Below are 21763 nucleotides of genomic sequence, written 5' to 3'. Positions count from 1 at the left end.
TCTAAGCACCAATCATTTATATAAATTGTCGCTTATTAATTATAATTATTACGCTGTTGCTTTGATTAAAACAATTGCTATTATTGACGTGTTTTTAATTTTGTATACGGTGTCGTTTTTCATCTATTGAGGCTATTTTTCAATAGAGGAATCAAGCGATATTCAAATCATCATTTCAGGTATCGCTTGATTCCGTAAATTCCGTTAATTTATAATTGTAGAGGAGTTTGTCGTAACATAAACTTGTGCTCGCGTTTATCTCCTGCGTAAGACCGACTTGCAAAATCAACCAATATTTTACACAACAACAAAATTTTTTTTGGACAGCATTAACGATTTTTTTTTCAATTTGTATCTATTTACGGACTGCCTGAAGCCTTACTTTATTTATACTAGTGCGTTGGACTAATCTGTCTTTCTGACTAAAACGTTCATTTTCTAGTTCCTTAATCCGATTTTTAGAAATTGTGCATTAATATAATTGTGTTTGAAAGAGGGGTTTATTACTGTATGTTTTTTTACAAAAGTAAAATATACATTGACACATATACTCGCATGAAAGTAACATTTGTAATGATGGTTTAGGGGCTTAATAAGATTTTCATTTTAAGCTTGAAATAATCGTAAATTTCTCATTTTTCTTATCATCATCATCTTCAGACCAAATTCCTTCAAACTCAATATTTAAAGTATTTTGACCTGACCTGTCATTTGTAATAAATTGTAATTAAAATAATTTGCTTAGTTATATTAATACTTTTAGGTCAGATCCCAATCAAGCGCAGACTTGTTATCAATATAAGGAAAAGTAAAAGTCGACTATCAGCGGCTAAACACTTATAAATTTGGTAAATTTAATCTTTATTTGGTTATTAATCTGATATCATCAAATTTATATTTAGCTGCAATACCGCGAGGCCTCTACGACTCCTAGTTTCTAATTTTTTGAACCTATTCTTAGAATATAAATAGAATTTCGTACTTTGATTAACGATTTTCATCTTTTTATATTCGACTCTATTAAATTTAAATAGCAAATTAGTTAAAGACCGGATGCAAGTTATTACTAAAATATAATTTATAGACTACATTTTTGTAGCCTGTCTTAATAAAATTTAAACAGTGTAACTATTCAAAGTAATCTTTATAAAAGAGAAAACCACCGGCTCTCTCACTGATAAATCACGAAATCTCAGTAACTATAAAACCGGTTAACTTAAAAATTTTACTAACACATTCACAACTTAAGTTTGTTTGTATGTGCATCGTACGGAGTATTTAGAGTTGTTTGCATCACCCTGTCGGATAATTATTGCAAGAGTGTATTTTTCGGATGAAATAGATAAATAATTAACGAGAATTTTCTGAATAAAACTAAAATTGTGCTGTAACACACAATTAGTCTCCCATGTGAATTACTGCGATATTCAAATCATCATTTCAGGTATCGCTTGATTCCGTAAATTCCGTTATTTTATAATTGTAGAGGAGTTTGTCGTAACATAAACTTGTGCTCGCGTTTATCTCCTGCGTAAGACCGACTTGCAAAATCAACCAATATTTTACACAACAACAAAATTTTTTTTGGACAGCATTAACGATTTTTTTTTCAATTTGTATCTATTTACGGACTGCCTGAAGCCTTACTTTATTTATACTAGTGCGTTGGACTAATCTGTCTTTCTGACTAAAACGTTCATTTTCTAGTTCCTTAATCCGATTTTTAGAAATTGTGCATTAATATAATTGTGTTTGAAAGAGGGGTTTATTACTGTATGTTTTTTTACAAAAGTAAAATATACATTGACACATATACTCGCATGAAAGTAACATTTGTAATGATGGTTTAGGGGCTTAATAAGATTTTCATTTTAAGCTTGAAATAATCGTAAATTTCTCATTTTTCTTATCATCATCATCTTCAGACCAAATTCCTTCAAACTCAATATTTAAAGTATTTTGACCTGACCTGTCATTTGTAATAAATTGTAATTAAAATAATTTGCTTAGTTATATTAATACTTTTAGGTCAGATCCCAATCAAGCGCAGACTTGTTATCAATATAAGGAAAAGTAAAAGTCGACTATCAGCGGCTAAACACTTATAAATTTGGTAAATTTAATCTTTATTTGGTTATTAATCTGATATCATCAAATTTATATTTAGCTGCAATACCGCGAGGCCTCTACGACTCCTAGATTCTAATTTTTTGAACCTATTCTTAGAATATAAATAGAATTTCGTACTTTGATTAACGATTTTCATCTTTTTATATTCGACTCTATTAAATTTAAATAGCAAATTAGTTAAAGACCGGATGCAAGTTATTACTAAAATATAATTTATAGACTACATTTTTGTAGCCTGTCTTAATAAAATTTAAACAGTGTAACTATTCAAAGTAATCTTTATAAAAGAGAAAACCACCGGCTCTCTCACTGATAAATCACGAAATCTCAGTAACTATAAAACCGGTTAACTTAAAAATTTTACTAACACATTCACAACTTAAGTTTGTTTGTATGTGCATCGTACGGAGTATTTAGAGTTGTTTGCATCACCCTGTCGGATAATTATTGCAAGAGTGTATTTTTCGGATGAAATAGATAAATAATTAACGAGAATTTTCTGAATAAAACTAAAATTGTGCTGTAACACACAATTAGTCTCCCATGTGAATTACTGCGCTTACACAATTATACACAAAGCAGATTTTTGCCGAATGAAACAACGCAGATAAAATCGAAATTATAATATGCAGGCAAATTAAATATCTCTATTGAAGCAATGCTTTGAAGACACTGTATTTCTTTCTCACTAACGCTTCCAGCACCGTAAGGAAAATACCCGATAGACGCGTACGCAACCCATCCATCGACGCAACTGATACTTGCGTTGAACATGGATCTAATTATTGAGGTTTTTATCCTTTCTTATCGGAAACAAAACGCAGAGCCTGCTTGGGTAAGATTGACACGAAGCCCGAAGGCCATATAATTAGTAGTTTTTGATCTTATCTATTGTATAGTGGATATCAAACAAACAGCAGGCATACTATGGTCAAAGAAAGCTCGGAACCGGGACTCCTGGAAACACCTGGAAGATGCTTATGTATAAAAAGACGCATTGACAAACTGAAGTGCGAGATATTAGTGATAATAATATCAATTATTCATTGTACAGCAATAAAGGCTTTATTTACTTACTTTATTTATTGTCTAGTGGATTAAAATAGATGGGATTGCCCTTGACTGCAATCTTACCTGGTGAAGTGATGATGCAGTTTACACCATACCCCTAATCGGTATTTACATGGCATCGTACTGGAACGGTTAATCACTTCGCAGTACGTCCTCGGTAGGGTGGAAACTAGCAATGGTCGAACCAGACCAGACCAGAGAAAATTCTGAAATTATTAAATTCCAAACGGGGATGCTGACAAGAACTGCTTAGCATGATACTTAAAGATGTCACAGTATTGTTTTTAAATACGGATATAAATCATCAACATCATCATAATAACAACCCATTACCGACCCACTGAGGACTACGGATTTTCCGCCATTCAATGAAAATTTAAATTATGGAGAACTCGCAGGCATGCCAGTTTCATCACGATGTTTACCTTTCCCGCTGAAACAAGTGATATTTAAATTGCTTTAAACACTCATAATTTTGAAAAGTTAGACGTTCGGTCTGGATTTAGAACCCGAGCCCCGAAAGTGAAGCCGAAGTCCTAACCAATAGGCTATCACAGCTCCATGTAAATCAATTAGTGCCTAATTAAACCCCTTATTAAATTCAATGACGCTAAATTCAAGTTGGCACAGAACACCTCATAGTAACCAATTTTAAGGCTTGTTGAAGGTGTGCGTGCGAATGAATAAATATTTGCTTCATACGATGGGAGCTCGCTGTTCAATTTAATCAAATCATGATAAATATATAGTTTAAACTCAAATGCTAACTAGCTGTTGCTCGTGACATCTTCTAATTCTGTATTTTTTATTTTAAAATCCTGCGTTTATTTTCCAAGATAAAATATTATTAGTGTGCTTTAATTACTTTAATATCACTTGCTTCGAGGGTGAAGGAAAACATCGAGAGAGAACCTACATTCCTGAGAGTATTATATTGTTCTCAAAGGCTTATGGAGTCCACCAATACGCACTGGGCCAGTGTAGTGGACTAGGGCCTTAATCCCTTCTCATTGTGGGTTGGAGAGACCCGTGGTGGAATATTGGGTCGATACTGATGATGATCGGTGATGATGATGATATGTCGTGGTATCTTTATCCCGTTTTCCAAAACGGCAAAAGAAATGAACTATTTTTTTGTACAATTTACATAATTAGTTTTTTTTTTATTTCTCTTTCTGAGAATTAACATAAATTAGTCAACATTTTGATAAGAGTGTATTTAATACTCTATAAGAACAATAAATTGATAAAGAAGTCTGAAGTTACGAGTAGGTACTACGTATTTACTTCCATGAGTATAGCGGATACAGTTTTATTTAGTTTTGACTAACAGTTACCTACGGGTTATTCCGCGTACGCGTAGTTATGTTTCGTAAAAACGAAATTCCCTATTCTACAATCCTTTTTTTTCGTAAAACAATACAGGGGAATTTAATTTTGAATCATTAATAAAAGCAGATTTTAATGCTCTATAAACAACATTATTTGCAAGAATGAAATGAAACTATTAATGACTAAAGATGTTTGCGAAACCCTCTAGGCGGATAAATAATCTACCTCTTAATTTCAAAGACATACAAATCTTACAATCATTAAACCCCCATTTCTCCGTTACTCTGTTTGGGAGTTTTAGGATCACGATGTTACATGCATGTTAGTTATAGCATGCAACATCGTGATCCTAAAATTTATGAACGCCCGCTAGAGCGTAGACTTGGATAAGCCGAAATCTACGCCCTAAATCCTTCTTTCTACTAACACAGTGACTCATAAGAAGGCTCAGAGTCACTCAGCAAGCAATCGCAAGCAGTCAATAGCAGATTATCTCTTCGTTACAAAATCAGAAATTATGAGAACCGTAGAACCAGAATAAAAGAACTAGCTTAAGAATTTGTGGGGCTGATGTTGCAGTGGGCGTTGCATATAGCTTGGAGGACTGATTGACTTCAGAGTTTCAGGGTGCCAGAAAGGCAATCCCACTGGAAAGCGTACTGTTGGTAGACCTCTCCACAAGACTGGTCGTTGGACTAACTACATAAAACAAGTAACGGGGAGTTCCTCTACTAGATGACACCGGAGCTGGTGAAAATCCCTACAAAAGATCTTTATCCAGAAATGGGCTTCAGATCATCACGGTGATGTTCATAATTCCTGTGGAATTAAGCTCGGGACATTAATAAGTTTAGATTGATGGCAAAAGCTACCATAATTCTTATCGACCTGGTTGAGTTTGGGGGAAGCAACGTTTTCTGATAGGAGCTTGCCGGAGCCCCCCAGTGCTGTGGTTTTGACCACAGGATTAAGTTTTTAGGGGTTTTAGTGGTTGTGGTAATGTTTTTTATCGCACACTACCGTATATCTTCCCAGGAAACTAGACGATGTCTCACTAAAAATAAAAATGTAATACAAATTAAAAAGCAAAAAATTTATATGACTCTCTACAATTTTTTTTAATCATTGATTATGAAATTGAATTGCAATATTTTCCAATAATTCCTTTCTCCATAAAATTATAAGTAACTAATGCCTTGGTAAATTTATAAGCATTAATTTGATATTAGAACTACTTCGTTGGTCTAATGATAAGCATGTTCAACTTTGAGTCCTAGTTGGGTTAGATTTTCGACCTCATATACCTATTGAGTTTTTAGTAAAATCCTCTCAGTACCAGCCTGGAGTTCGGAAAATGATTTTGTTTACCCTATTCCTCAAAGAGCACCTTAAGCTGTCGGTTTTGGGCTATCATCACAATAATATGATACTGAGGATCATAAATAGCCCACCTACCCCCATTGGAGTAGCTTAATGGGTATTACTAAAACTCTGTGAGACAGGAAAGTCTATGCCTACCATCTGTCCTCTGCTGGGCATAGGTATTTTGTAGAGAGTTCGAAATACCAGCGTCTTGTGCCGTTTGGGTCCAGCGGCTGTGCCTACCAGATTGACATTAATTGGCTAAGAATGTTGAGATATTATTGTAATGCACATTCAATGCCGAAGTTCAATAAAATACGTATGCGCGAATCATAAAAATAATAAGGATAACAAACCGCTCATTGTTGCGTCATGACCGTGAATGGTGCCCTCTGAATTGCGGGCAATTAAAGCGCGCAGCTAGAGATACGCTGAATTTTATCACAATGCCTTTCTATTAAATCCAGCCTGATTTATTTCAGATAAACGGGCCTCGGCAGTTATCGATAAAGGTGTCTATCTCGTACACCGGGAGGAAGCGAAAACGTGAGTAAGTACATCACTAATTAAACAACTCAAATTAGATTCTTGTCTCATATCTTTATAAGAACGCTTATTACTTACGTTTACCATTTAATAATAAATCAAACTCTCATGAACGAAGACGACAGTTTATTAACCAGATGCGTGCGTGCAGACGACATGGACGATAAAATGAAAGATAGTTTGTGATATATTTTGTGATCTTTAGTTCCAAAGTTTTGGATAAAATTCAAACAATTTTGAAAAAACACATTGCAGATCCATACAGAGCACGCCAACAGTCAGTCTAAATAAACTTACAAAAGAAGATGAAATTGTCAAGAAATCATCGTGGTACACTTCGAGCGTTCCAACTTTTGCGCATTACGTGACATTAGTTTTATTAGGTAAGTAAAAAATAAACACCAGTAGTGACAGCATCATTTAAATACTTTGATGGCAATTTGAAAGATATTCAACTGTAGTATCGTGGCCAACATCAGCTCAATGACTATTGAGGTCTGATCAAGTGACTTAGAGATTTGAGCCGCATTGAGATTTCAAGCTCCAAATCTCTCCCTTTCTCCTGTAAGAGAGGATCAACTCCCAGCAGTGATATGTTAGGACATGGAAGAAATGAGGATACTAATTTTAGTAGTAGCATGATTTTAGACTACAATCTCAACTGGTGTTAAGCGATGATGCAGTCTAAGATAATAGCGGGAAAACTAGTAAAGTAAACGGGTAAAGCAATTATATTAAAACTATACTACAAAATAATTTTGTAATGAATTTAAACCATTTGTAATAAATAACTTATACAAATTCCTTTATTCATCCATACAAATGTTATAAAAACGAACGTGAGTTATGTGGTTGTTGGTTTGTTATTGCTAACCATCCTATCTGAGTAACATATCGACTTGATTTTTGGTTTATAGTCAGTTGAAAGGGCGAAGAGTACCATAGGCTTTTGAGCCCAGGAAACAACCGTAAGATTTTTTTTAAATAGGTATTAATGGAACAATGCACTAGGTGAACTTTACATTAAAAATTTTAAAACTAGGTCAAGTAATTGTTACTTGATCAACAAATAAAGTACCTATGTCAAGACGTAACTAACTACTAAGGTAAATGTTAACGTAAACGTGAATAACTGGCTAAACGTAAAAAACACTGATAAGAAATGGCGGTATAGAAATATTTGCGTACGCGTTTAAGTAAACTTGCTATGTTGAAAGAATAAATACTGAGAATTTTGAAGTGAATAATAAGCAGTATTGATCAAGCAGAAACCATTGAGAATGACGTTCAGAAAGTAATTAGATGATGTCCAATCGAAGGACCATTTTATCACTAGATGTTCAAAGTTAGTTCTTGAATTAAATTTTATTTGATTTGGCGACTTACAGGTAATTAAATGAAAGAATAAACTTTTCTTAAGACACATAAATCGACATATTGAAAGTGAGACCATTTTCGCATAGTACCTTTTTGTCGTCTTACAACGGCTACCCACTACTATAATCATCCAGTAGTAGGTCACTTAACTATAATAACAATATCAGCAAAAGTAAATGATAATAACTCAAATAGTAACGTCTAAAAAGTTATTGTCATAAGAGCAAATAACTATTACGAAAAACGATCGACTATCTTATACCACGACTAATAATTAGCCTGCCTTTAGCCCTTAGAGATTCGATCACAAAAAAATATATAAAGATTTTCTATGATTCAGAAATTGGAAGACGAATCTTAGTCTGGGATCAACTTGTATAATATGCCTATGCGCCTCTTGTCAGCTGGCGGTGGGAATGCATTATATGGTGCGGTACCCGGACTGCTGGTGGTGTATTTATTCACCTACCCGCTTAAATTTTATATTGTGTTTAAAATTAGAGGACTGTGCAATCTCCATACAAACTCAGTGGAGTTTCAGGACATCAAGTCATCTACGGATACCTTATGATTGTAATAAATAAATTAAATATATAATAAAAAGTACGTACAAAGTGGTTTCAACGTAGATTGTATTTGTTTGGCTATGATTATTCAACATAGCAAATGGCCCACCTGATCTTTAAACTGAACAACACTTCGGAGGGCATGCAACATGTCCTACAAAGTGTCGCTCTGTACCTAGCAACCTGTGCCTGTTATTTCACGGGCAACCACGCCTTTGCTACTGCAACCCAACAATGCTAATAGGCGACAAAAAAAAGGATGGCGTTAGTTCTTTCCCGGACAGGCTATCATAAAAGCTGTATTATTGATTGATGATAACTATTAATTCAATGCAACAAGACTCACCCTTTTGCAAGTGCGAGCAACGTTGTGCGAAGGCGGCATCAATCACTGATCCAGTCATCAGCTATTTCGAAACTGGTAAAGTAAAATGAACACATTGGGAATATAACCTAGAGATTTGATAGATAAAGGGACTGTAAGACGATAAAAAAAGTTACCATGTACCGAAAGCTACTTTGCTCCTAATCTCAATCCAAACAGACTTACTGAACCTGTTTGTCTTAGTGTGATTTCAAAATGTGTGTATTCTCTAGCCGACGCCGACGAAATAGCTGTATTATTTGATCTATCTAGCTGACTACAATTCTATTGAAAACAGTTAACTTCAATAATGTAGACAAATTTAAAAAAAAATCTAAATATATTATACAGAAACAATAAGTATTAAAAATAAACATAAAGTAAAGTTGTGTTAGAAAACACAAAAAGAAAATGATGTTTTATACGTATAAAGACCAAACATCATTAGTAGCAAACAAAAAAAAAAATTACCTTTTTTAGTTGTCAAGAGTGGTATTGGCGACCCCTTTATATAACTTGCTCAGAAGGATAGTTTATTTAATTCTTTGCAAGATAGCCGTCTAACCATACAATATGACAAAACTCTTTGAATTTAAATTATTTTTTTCAAAAACTAATTAGGTCATAGTGTGCGAAGAAAAAATGGAAAATAGTATCATAGCAGTATTTTAACAATAACAGAAAATAAAGATTTATACCTGATGTTTTAGAATCCGTAGTCCAATATTGATTCACACTAAATAATATCAGGTTCATTCATCACAACACCTAATACTTGTTATTCACACAATTAACACATCAATCGTTTCGAATATCGGTATTCGAAACGTCTGATAATAAACCGACCCTTGCACTTATTGCTAGCGGTAGTGACCCACGAATCCCTTCGATAACAAGCCGTTACTTTTTAACTGTGGGTAGTTCTAGAAATGTATATATTGACCAGCTACATTAATCAAATACCTGTGTGCGGCAGTAGAACGATCGGTGAGACAAATATTCCTATCTAATGGCATGGAAACAAACTTTACAAAACCACTTCATGCTCAAGCAGTGCAAGATATTTATTAACAACTGGCTTAAATTCTGTTGCCTACTTGAAATTTAAATAAAATTGAATTTTACAGGATCCCTGACATGGGGCATCTTGTGGTGTGCATGGGGCAACAACTGGGCGTGGGATGGACAGTGGTTTCGCTTAGCAATAGTAGCAGTCATGGCCTGGACAAGCGGGCTCATCCTACAAGAGTTGACCACACTGCCACCAGCACTCGCCGCTTTACTCACGGGCATGCTTGCCCGCCATCTTGGATTTATAGACATGCGAGTTTATCCGCATATTGATGCATTTTTAAGGTAACTAACTTATTCATGGAAAGTACAGTTACTCGTGAACTCCATAAAAGTCAAAGTCAAAAGTCAAAAATATCTTTATTCAAGTGGCATAGGTGGCACTTTTGATGCGTACATAAGAATTACACGATGATGGCGATAACCACATTCGTAAACTTAAAACTAAATCTACGAGAGTTCCAAACGCGTCCTGGTCTAAGAAGAAGCCCACAGCAAACTTAGCCGGGTGTTTTTTTTTTTTGGTTTCACCATCTCACAATGTCAATTAAAATTATTGAAGAGCAACCTGATAAGAGCAATAATTTACACCCAAGCTTTTTTATCGATTACGTAGTCCTTTATACTACTCTTTTAATAGGACTTTTCTATAAGCTTACGTTTAAAAATGTATATTCATAAAATTTCTGTTATTGTACTAAAATTTCAATAAGTTTAGTAACTAACGTTAGAGTTACCATGAAAAAAGTTTCCAATGACCATTTGAGTTTGGAATATAAAATGATAGTTAAAATTAGGTATTATAGATAAATTAGATATAGTTACGTATTGGGTTTATATAAATCTACTGTTAAATATTATTTAGTACGTTTTTTCAGGAAAATATACCCAGTAATAATCCTGGGGAAAGGATCATTGTCTTGGGACGTTAACTATATGAGAGAAAACTGGTACCAGGTGCTTGCTTTAGGAGCGCTTCCATGGACTACTGAAGTAGTTCTTGTCGCAGTGTGCACGCATTTCCTTCTAGGATTTCCTTGGCTTTGGGGTATGTAAATTAATATTATTCACTTCATAAAATTCATCATTACGTATAATATTCTGATAAAAAATTCTGAGTACTAGCCCGGAGTTCAGAAATTCGTAGTTTCCGGCGAGTGTCTCAAAGAGCATGTAAGATGGCGATCCCAATTACAGTCACCAACAAGTAACATGTGATAATAATCGTTAAAACCCACAAAGCCATACATGAAAAGCGCAGAGGGTCTAAGCTCGTTCTACCTCTCTCCAATAAGAGAGAAGGCCTGTTAGGCCTGAGTAAGCCCTGCTATGTGTATTTAAAGTCCAATAATGGAGTGTATTTTGTTATCATCATCTAAACAACGCGGTCAAAATAAATTTATAATAAATAAATAAACTCCGACAATACACACATCGCCATCTAACCCCAAAGTAAGCGTAGCTTGTTTCATGGGTACCTACTAAGATAGCTGATGAATATTTTTTATGAATATAATACACATAATATACAGATAAGCACCCAGCCACTAAAATACATTTATGTTCTTCACGCACATTTTCCAGTAGAGGGAATCGAACCCACGACCTTGGACAAAGCAGGGTCGCTGCCCACTGCGCCCCCTGTTTTACATCTGAAATCTCTTAATTGTTATTTTTCATTTTTTGAAGAATACTGTGACACTGATTAATTCTTATAATTAATTTACAATTTGTTAAACTTAGTTTAGATATTACAGATTAATTGAAAAATTTAAACAAGAGTTTTATTTTTCAATACAGTGACGTGTATTGAAAAATAAAACTTTAGTTAACTGAATAAACCATCGTAATTCTCCTGTATAAATTGTGTTTAATTAATTAATATGAGCGAACACAAGTTCACGAACGATAACTAAAAAGGGTAATAACTTCTTCTAACAGTTTCCTTAGTTCTAATACGTTTTTTACTTAATTGCGATTTCAACCAAGCGCGGCGTACCATATTTTTTGGGTTTCCATGCCCAAAAGGTAAAAGGGGACCCTATTATTAAGACTCTACTGTCCGTCCGTCTGTTTGTATTTCAGTCTTTCACTAGGCTGTATCTAATGAATCCTGATAGTTAGACAGCTGAAATTTTTACAGGTGGCTCCCATAGTTACGGAAACCTTCGCACTAAGACTTCCACTAATTCTTTATTACTATTATAATGAATACTCCGTATTTGTGTTGATTGTAACCATATCCATATATTGTGGTCTGATGATAACAGATAAGACTAAATTAGTTTTTCTTACAACAATTTCATATTTTGATTCATGCTTTACATACGTATAACATATTCCGATTTTGAATATTAGATACATTTATATACATTCGCCTCTACAGTTCAAATGTTTTTACTTCAGTAAGGAACTTAAGAGGTTTTTATGACCCGTAATATTTGTTCAGCTCCAAATGTCGCCAACCAATATAAAATACGTTACACTAGAGTATATTGCTAAAGTGCCTCTCAACATTTGCTCTGTACGCCATAAGGGATATTTAACGAGAATAAAGCACCTACTACAAACGTATGAAAACAGTACGTTTCCTCGTAAATAGCGCTTAGTTCGTATTCTGCTCTCACATCAGATTTTCAAGTGTTAATGTAGTTTATACCCTACATAGTGTATATTATTATGGACACTCATGTAGGTACATGACTACGTAGAGGTTTCTATTTTTTAAACCTACCATAGATTTCTAAATAGGTACAATAAATAGAACAAAACTAATTCATATTTTCCTTGAATAATTTTAACATAAACTTGTTTGTTATCACGAGACAGATACAACAAGCTTCGACATTTTTACACAGTATATAAATTGGTTCACAGAAGAATAAATTCAGAAAAGTTTTTGTCGCAATTTCGTGTCCAACCCCAAATGCGTTATACACTGCGGATTGTATTTCACTAGATAATAAAATAAAATTTGTCACGATACACAACACAATGGGGTGCGATATACGCCGAAGCAGAGCCAATTCAATAAATTCTGCTATAGAACTGCTATTTCAAAAGATCTGAATGCATTTTCAATACACGCTGTGCCTTATAGGTGGCGCACTATTCATTTACATTCCACAGTCCACTATGCAGAGAGAGTCCCCAACAGGTTAATTTCAATCCTTATAATAACACTAGGTAGGACCTATTATGAAAACATAGCTCAATTTGCAATACTCCGCGAACAGCAGGAGATGGTGTAATTTATAATTTCTTCAATCCTTATACTCCACACCAAACAGATCTTCGGCAATGAACCCTCTACGAACGTTTGGCTCCGAAACTGGAGCATCGTCAGGAGATGTTGACTTTACAATGAATAATTGTTGTCTTAACAATTAAGCTTAGTTTTCATAATATTTTCGGGATTTCCGCAAATTAATAAGTATAGATTACTTTTGAATTATTACGGTATAGGTTAAACACTTTTGAATCGTTAAATCAGTCTGTTTGTAATGCAAATACAAAATTCATATTATTCTTTTTACATAATGAACTCAAAAAACTTACTATAGCTATAATTATAATTTTAAATAATATTCCATTTTTATTCAATAATTTCATTCGCGTTTCAATTTTTCTCTTTGGAATACCACAATGAGATGTAAATTTGAAAACTACGACAGAAATCATTTCTCGGTTTCTTACTAATGAAGCCAATTATTGTTACTACTTCTTTCATAATTTCAACCCTATTCAATTTTTAAATATGGTAATGATATTTTATTAATGTAAAATATCATTACCATATATAAAAATTCTATATATAAATATTTTTACGGCAAACTTTATTTGTTTTTCAAATCAACCCTCATCTTTACTCGATTACTCTATTTAATTTTATTAATTATGGCTAAAAAAAATTATGTACATAATTCATAATATTCTTTTTGATCAATATTATTATTATTACGGCAACAATCAGAAATTTCTTTTAAAGTACTTATCTTCGTAATTTCGGCCGATTTAATCATACATATTAAAATTTATTAAATATCCTAGATACATAAATCTCCAATCTCTTTGGTAACAAATACCTACACTACAGTCTACTGTAGTATGTGGCGTACTGTAGCAAGTAAGACGAGTATATAGATACCTACAAAATTCATGGTATCCATATTACCATGCTTGATTTTTATTCGATGGGTTATATTTATGTTAAGAGTATTCCTACTCTTTGGTTACTGTGAAAGTAATTTTTCACCATAGTCATAATAAAAACCGATGGCGATGGGTATAGATATTTTGGAGGCACTTCCTTCTTTCACGGTCACAGAAAAGCAATGATTAAGTAGGTATTTCAGTATATTTTTTGATTATATATTTAATGGGTCGTTTTTCCAGGTTTTCTACTGGGCTCCGTTTACGCATCTGTATCATGTCCGGTGGTGATGCCGTCAGTCGTGAAGCATGGCAAGAATGCCGGCGGGGAAGTTAACTGGCCGCAGTTAATATGCACGGCGGGGGGTATAGACACCGGCCTCAGCGTCGGCGTGTTTGGCGTTATTTTCACATTCATGTTTTATGAAACTCATGACAGCTATCGTTACATCAAAGTAAGTTTTTTTTTGTCAAAAATGAATATGTATCAAGACCATTTTCTCGTAATATCCTGATTTCCCGCTTTTACTACGGAACGTAAATAAATATTTCGAATATTAAAATAATAGCAAAATCTCACTCTGTATGTATCTTATTCCCAAACAATACACAGTTTTGAAGGTTTTCTGTTATTTAAAAACATAACAATAAACTGTAAAGCGTAAAATTACAATTTTTTGTGTTCGATTTGGTCCAAAGATATACATAATATTTTGTATGAACGGACAGAGAGAAACAAATAGCAATTTCATTCAAACAAACTAGCTCTTAGTTAATAAAACAAAAAAATGCTGCTAATTCAGTTTAAAAAAAATCTCTAAACTCAGCGGGATTGACAAGTCTAAAAATTTTGTTCCATAAGGAACTATAAACAAATGGCATTCGTTTTAGATCTGTCAAATTTAAAAATTATGTAAGAGTTAATTTCAACTTGAATGGACACCAATCTCTATTGAACATAGATAAAAGAAAACCTTCTCATACAGCAAACAAAAAAAAACATCCATAAAAGTATAACGTCTCATTAAATGTAATATTCATGTATTTAAAAAATCAAACTCAAAGTCAATTTGAGTCGCACTTTTGGTGCTTTCATTACGTACAAAAATTGATAGTAGTGAAATAAAGGCTATAACTTCATACGTCAACTTGCGTCGCCCTCAAACTATATAACTACAAAACTCAAAAATAATATTTATAATTTATATTAATATAGGCAGCATTGGGACTAATCGTTGGCGTAGCACTTGGCATCGCGTGGGGCACCTTGGCAAAGTTTGTGCCGAATTCAAAGGACTTCTTTGTGACAGAACTGAGAGTTTTATTCGTTCTCGCCGGAGGACTTTTCGCAAACTTTTTCACCTCCTCCATCGGATGGGGCGGCACTGGTAAGTAACACTTTTATTTATTATCCAACAAAAAGCTGTAGCTGCTATAGTTTTCTATTAATTATTAATATAGTTCAAGGTTGCCAATTATAATACAGATATCTACAGATGTACAGAAAAGAATATAATTTACGTCGGATTTTGTAGGACGAAAAATATAGGTGTTCGTGTAAACTTATATTTTTGTCTTAGGACCATAACATATTCCTTAAAGGGTATAAATTTACTTTATGTATATATTTACTTCTGAGATTTTTCAATTGCCTTACTAATAAGCATTGAATATTATAGCTTTTTAGAAATTTAATTAGGTCTTAGGGGTAAATACATAGGTCATCATCATAATCATATCAACCCATTACCGGCCTACTACAGGGATAGTCCACCAGGCTGGCCCAATACGAGTTGGTGGTGAAGTCCACCAACTCGTATTGGGCCTTTTCTTGAGCAAATCTTGTACTAAGACTACTAGAGGCGGATGTACTGCGAATGCGGGTAAAACGAAAGTATTAGAAGTAAAACGATAACAAAGTCAATAAAGCCTTTTCCTTTCGTTTGTGTTCTATCATGTGAGATGTTAGTACCCGTGGAGGGATAATCCACGTAACCTGTTTCAAATAAGTGAAACCGAATTATTAGTCTAAATATGCAACTTAATACACTCTATTCAAATTCAAATTCAAAATTCATTTATTTCAAGCAGGCGGCTTTTGAAACGTCAAGTCTGTCTGTTTGTAGTGACTCTACCACCGGTTCGGAAGGCAGATTGTACCGAGAAGAAGCCGGCAAGAAACTCAGCAGTTGCGTTTTCCAACATCAAAAGTGTACTTTTTACATTTTAACATTACTTTTTCTATCTTGTAAGAGATGAAATCGGAGCCGGATGCTTCCAAGCAACCTTGTCATTAAGAAATTCATCAATTTTATAGTAAGCCCGCTGTAATGAATCTGTAGTATTAGCGTCTCACTGGCCGCTTTATTATTAGGAGAGAGGTATTTACAGCATAGGCCCACCAAGCTGCTCTGATGCGGTCTGGTGGGGTTGAACGACTAATATACCGATAAAAGGAGCCAACAGCTTAACGTGATCCGCGGAGCGGGAGTTGACACTGCCAATTTTCTCCAGGCTACAGAGAAAGCAGTTGTTAAGCAACAAAACCCAACACCTAACAAGCTTCGGCCCGAACGAGATCGTACCTAGCACCTCTTCGTAGTAAAATATACAAATTACTAGACCAACTAGACAGTTATAATACAATATTATAATTCAGCGGTAAATACTCGTATATGTGATATTGTCAGTACGCTAGCTAGCAAGGGTTTCGACCAGGATAGGTAGATGTTATAAAAATGTTTTTTTTTATCTCTCCAATACGAAATCTACACAAACTTTTTTTTTTCGTGTAAGTTATTTGAAAAATAATATTCTTTAATGCTTATCATCTCAGGCTTCAGGATTCCAGTTTGTATCCCGAGAAGTTCAAAGAAAAACCTAAAGGCAGCGCAGCGCTTTTGGGGTAAACATCTCACTGGTTCTATCAATAAACCTTTATTTAAACAGGTGTGGTGGCAGTGCTAGCTTGTAATGCGACGGCGGCGACACACTGGAGTAAGAAAGGGTGGAAACTGAACCAGAATCCGGCCGCAACGGTGTATCGAGTTTTGTGGTCAACCTGCGAGCCGGTGCTGTTTGCCTTTACGGGTACTTTCTTTGTGGTTAGTACAATGTTGTATACACAACCATAAAACTGTAGAGGTAGTTATTTACTTTAATACATTTACATTTAATATAATACTATTCATCAAACGTCTAGAAATAATAAGAATGTTATCAATTCATCGCCGCCTTTTCACCTTTTTTATATTTGTTTTCTTGTATGCTTCTTTGTCTCTTATTGCAATAAAGTAGTTCTATCTATCTATTTATAAAAAAATCTCAGAGATGAAGCACATAACAAACTATGTCGGGTCTTTGTTCAAAGTCAAAACTTTCTTCATTCAAACAGACCCACGCAAAGAACTTTTGATGCGTACCTAGAAACTTTTCCATTGGAGTGAGGTGATGGTGATAATTTTTCCTATTTGATAACTAAAAACTAAAACTAAACGAGAGTTCCGCACTTTGGAGAAAAAAAGAAATTCTCAAGAATTTTCATCATTTATTTAATACTTTATGGTAAAGCAGATTTTTTCTACACTTACGTTTAATTTATTAATTAATTTATCAAACGTCAGCGTATAGATAAAACTTTGGATTATTAGCTTACCGACGATTTTAAATTCACATCTCACAGTTGTCTCCTAAAAATAATAAATGAGGCATAATTTTATCTTATTTGTTAATAATTATAGTAATTCGTAATGGTTACACCACTTCACAAAGTTTATAATTTTGTTGAAGAGCTTATTGAGTTAAAGTTTGCAGTACCCAAGTTATATATTCAATCGATTTTCAGTTGCATAGTTCGATATCCGAGACGATGCTAATTGGATTGGGCATTCTGTTACTTTGTGTAACTGTAAGACTGATGATAACTGCGCTGGCGTGCTGGAAACTCACTTTGAAAGAGAAGATCTTCGTGTGCTGTACTTGGATACCAAAGACAGTTGTTGAGGTAAACTCTCATACTTTAATTCGAATTAAACCATAGTATTCGCCATTCATATATTCGCCATTCTCAGCCTATAAGCGTCCCACCGTGTGCAGTTTGGTTACAGCCGATCAGAATACAGTTGTCACCAGTAGTCCTCTTTCAACCGGTGTCTCACGAGGCGACTTTGGGAACATAACGGAGAACGGGTAGCAGCGTACTCTATGCTACTACTATCAAATACTGCAATCACCAACGCGTCTACTGGGCGAGGTGATTATAGGCAAACCCTCCCGTTGTGGAGGCCTTTAGTACAGCAGTGGACTGGTATAGGCTATTGATGAAACATCTCACTGCTGGCCACAGAACCTCTGGTCTTCAGAGAGATGGTTAAGAGTACGGTCAGCATTTACCGGCATCAACCCGTTACCGGGTATTCTTCTAGAACGAGAAGGGTTTAGGCCTTAGTCCACCACGCTGTCTAAATGCGGGTTGGCACATTGCACAACCCTTTGAAAACACCACTTATGAAGAACCCTCAGGCATAAAGATGTTCTCACGATGTTTTCCGGTACCGTTATAGCTATGTGAATTTTAATTACTTGAAACACAGAAACTCCGCAAAGTTAGAAGGCTATCATTGCGCCTAAGGTTGTAGCATAACTATTTATGCATTATAAATCAAAACTATTTATACATTTATCGGGTATAGGTAACCGAAAACGTAATTTTTCTTCTGAGGCCTTCAAGTTTAAACCCGATTAAGGATTAATAAATATTGACAATATTTTAGGCCGTTTTATGTCCGCTGGCAATTGACACCATATTAATGACGGGCACGCGAAAAGAAGAATTAGTTTACGCTGAGGAACTTATGAGAATAATAGTGCAAGCCATACTCGTTAGCACACCTATTGGTTTCCTACTAACCAACAACTTGGGGCCTATGTTGCTGAGTAAATCGCAACCAGAATGTGAAAGCAGTAAGTTTAAAAAAAAGTTATTCTTCTTTGATGTTAATCACGAATGATTCTATTTATGCATACAAATAAAGAAATAACCTAAACAAAAGATGATACTACGAATGAAAACTTCAAATCATTCATTGGTGACTAACTTCATCCTGTTGTATCTGTACGCGAAACTTTTCATTCCTAATAATTCTCATTTGTGACTAACTTCTCCCTATATTATATTCTATCATAACTTTTATTTAATTCGGAAAGTTTTATATTATCTATGGTTTTTATTCCTCTGCAAGTTATCCCTTGACTGCAATTTCACCTGCTGGTAAGATGATTAGAACCTGTTAGGGGTATGGTAGTTATATTAAGCCCATGCCCCTAATCGGCTTCGCCTCATCGTACTGGAACACTTAATCGCTTAGCCACAGCAGAAGCCTCCCACAAGACCAGAACAGAGAAAATTCAGGAATTAAAAATTCCCAAACGGGATCGAACCCGGGACCTCTAACTTGAATCCACAGCGCTCACCGCTGTGCAAAGGAGGTCGTCATCTGATTTTCATTACGCTCCAAAACAAGTATAACATCAAATTGTATGCAATTAAAAAAAAACAAGCATGACTACCACAACGCACAAATATTCATATTTCAAAATGGCGCTGTATAAATGCCTATTCTATTTTTTCCTAAGAATCATAGCCACTAGGGTTAACATAAGGTTAACAAGAGGATATAAATACCAAATCTGTTCTGTGTGAACAAACAAACTCAGAGACATACGTTTAACCTGGTAACATTACACTTTTTTGGGCAGTTAAAAGCTAAGGAATTAAGCGAATAGTAACGCCAAGTCTATGCAGTTTTGGTTATGATAGTTATTATGTTTAAATTATATGATGTTATTCGTGTAACTGTTACACACACATACACGTAAATATTAAAAAAATGGAAGCCTGACAAATATTTTTTGATTCTCTGTGCCTCATGTATCAAAATCACGAACAGATTCTCATTGCTTATCTCAATAAACAATCCGTCTAACATCAAAAAACAAGCTATGGCTCTATAACGAATATCACAAAGAAAATATATGGTCATAATATTTCAGAAGCAAAAAGAAACATCAATAGGTAGGGGAGGTAAAGTAGCACTGATTGACGTGCGTTATCCGCTATCTTACGAACGGCTTTCCCTATTTTCAGAAACCGAATCAACAAAAAGAAAATCAAATGGATCTGTTAGCGAAGACAGCAGGTTATGAGCTTGGAAATATTGGAAGAACAAACAAACACAGCTGTTTTTTTTTTAATATTTAAGAATGTTACAAATGCAAACGTATTAGTTAATCTTAGTCAACTTATGCCAAACATAATTTTAGTTTGAATTGTATTAAAGTTTCTAGTTAATAACATAATAAAATAACAAAATATAGCTAATAATGTGTACTATGTAGAATTTTTTTTTATGAAAAATTTTGATTTTTATGCGTGTATAATACAAGTTTCTTTTGTGTCTGTGGGTGCGTGAGGCACTCTTAAATGTGTACGCTAGGATGTATTTGTGTAATCTATTTTTGAATCATACATCATAGACGGTCGATTGGCGCATTGGGCAGCGACCCTGCTCACTAAGTCCAAGAAGTTAAATTTCGCATATGACCAGAAATTTTACCAGAAACCGTCAAACATAAGACTTTTGTTGAATTTAATACCAACGAAATGACGATGACGACTTCCCTGGCGCAACGGTAAGCGGGGTGAATTCAAGAAGGAGGTCCCAGGTTCGATTCCCGGGAAGGCAATTTGGGAATTTATAATTTCTGAATTTTCTCTGATCTGGTCTGATGGGAGGCTTTGGCCACCACCCTAGTTAGTTAGTTACCACCCTACCGACAGAGACGTGCTGCTTAGTGATTTAGTGTTCCGGTGCGATGTCGCGTTGAAACCTAGTAGTGGTATAACTACATTTATTGATTATTACTTTTTAGATAAAATTTGTTGATCCTTATACTTTGTTTTGTTTTTATCTTTTCCTCCTTTATTATAGCAAAATATTTGTTTTATAATAGTACTAGAATTGCTGTCAGGACTCGCCATAAATTACCATTTGTATACATCTTGAATATAGTGATATTATTTTAATTTTCGAAATAAAAGAATTCAAAACTTAATTTATTTCAAGATCGCCTCTGTAGATGGCCATGCAGTTATTCTTTTTCAGTATTTCTTAGAGACGATAGCGTAGAGGATAACTTTATCACTTAGAGTTCATCAGTTGTGAAGTAATCTTGCGGCAACACGTTTTTATTCAAAGGCATGTAAGTAGAGGCCACCAATCCCAACTGGCCCAGCGTGGTGAACTTCGGCCTAAACTCTTCTTCTTTAGGCAGGAGACCTGTGCCCTGGAGTGGGCCGGTAATGAGTTGAGATGATGATGATGATGAAAATGAAAAAAATATTTAAGAGCACTTTATCTAAAATTACCCTAGAAATCATATAAAAATAGCGTGTATACCCTACAAGGGACTTTTGTACAATTCGCAGATAATATGAAGATAACGCTAATTCATATCCGTTTCTAGTAATTCGATTGTTTATATCCGCTTAACTCTGAACAAAGGACCTTAAACTGTTACGAAAATTAATCATAAGTTTAAAAAAATAGATTTATGTATTTGCTTGAAAAAGGTCAATGGCTATTAGTTTCGCCATTGTTATCATTTGTTGGGTCCGTTTTTTGACGCCTGATATATGGGGTCTATCCATCCAGGGATAATAACATCTAACTGTATGTGGTATGTTATATTAATATAAAAATTGGGGACATTATTTTCAAAACTCCATGATATA

General features: G+C 34.5%; 1 protein-coding gene across 1 annotated transcript in view; it reads left to right on the top strand.

Annotated features, from left to right (window-relative positions):
• Positions 1–20720, top strand: part of LOC120636988 — a 50951-nt gene extending 30231 nt beyond the window's left edge. Inside the window, exons 14-23 of the mRNA XM_039908567.1 lie at positions 6378–6445; positions 6697–6824; positions 9876–10104; positions 10698–10867; positions 14215–14426; positions 15188–15359; positions 16921–17075; positions 17816–17974; positions 18744–18933; positions 20117–20720. Coding sequence (XP_039764501.1) covers positions 6378–6445; positions 6697–6824; positions 9876–10104; positions 10698–10867; positions 14215–14426; positions 15188–15359; positions 16921–17075; positions 17816–17974; positions 18744–18933; positions 20117–20175 — 1542 coding nt within the window. The 3' untranslated portion in view covers positions 20176–20720. The remainder of the gene's footprint in view (positions 1–6377; positions 6446–6696; positions 6825–9875; positions 10105–10697; positions 10868–14214; positions 14427–15187; positions 15360–16920; positions 17076–17815; positions 17975–18743; positions 18934–20116) is intronic.
• The last annotated feature ends 1043 nt before the right edge of the window (positions 20721–21763 follow it).

Source organism: Pararge aegeria, chromosome 3, assembly GCF_905163445.1.
Source record: "Pararge aegeria chromosome 3, ilParAegt1.1, whole genome shotgun sequence".
In the NCBI taxonomy this organism is placed as follows: Eukaryota; Metazoa; Arthropoda; class Insecta; order Lepidoptera; family Nymphalidae; genus Pararge; species Pararge aegeria.
This window is presented reverse-complemented; position numbering and strand designations above follow the sequence as displayed.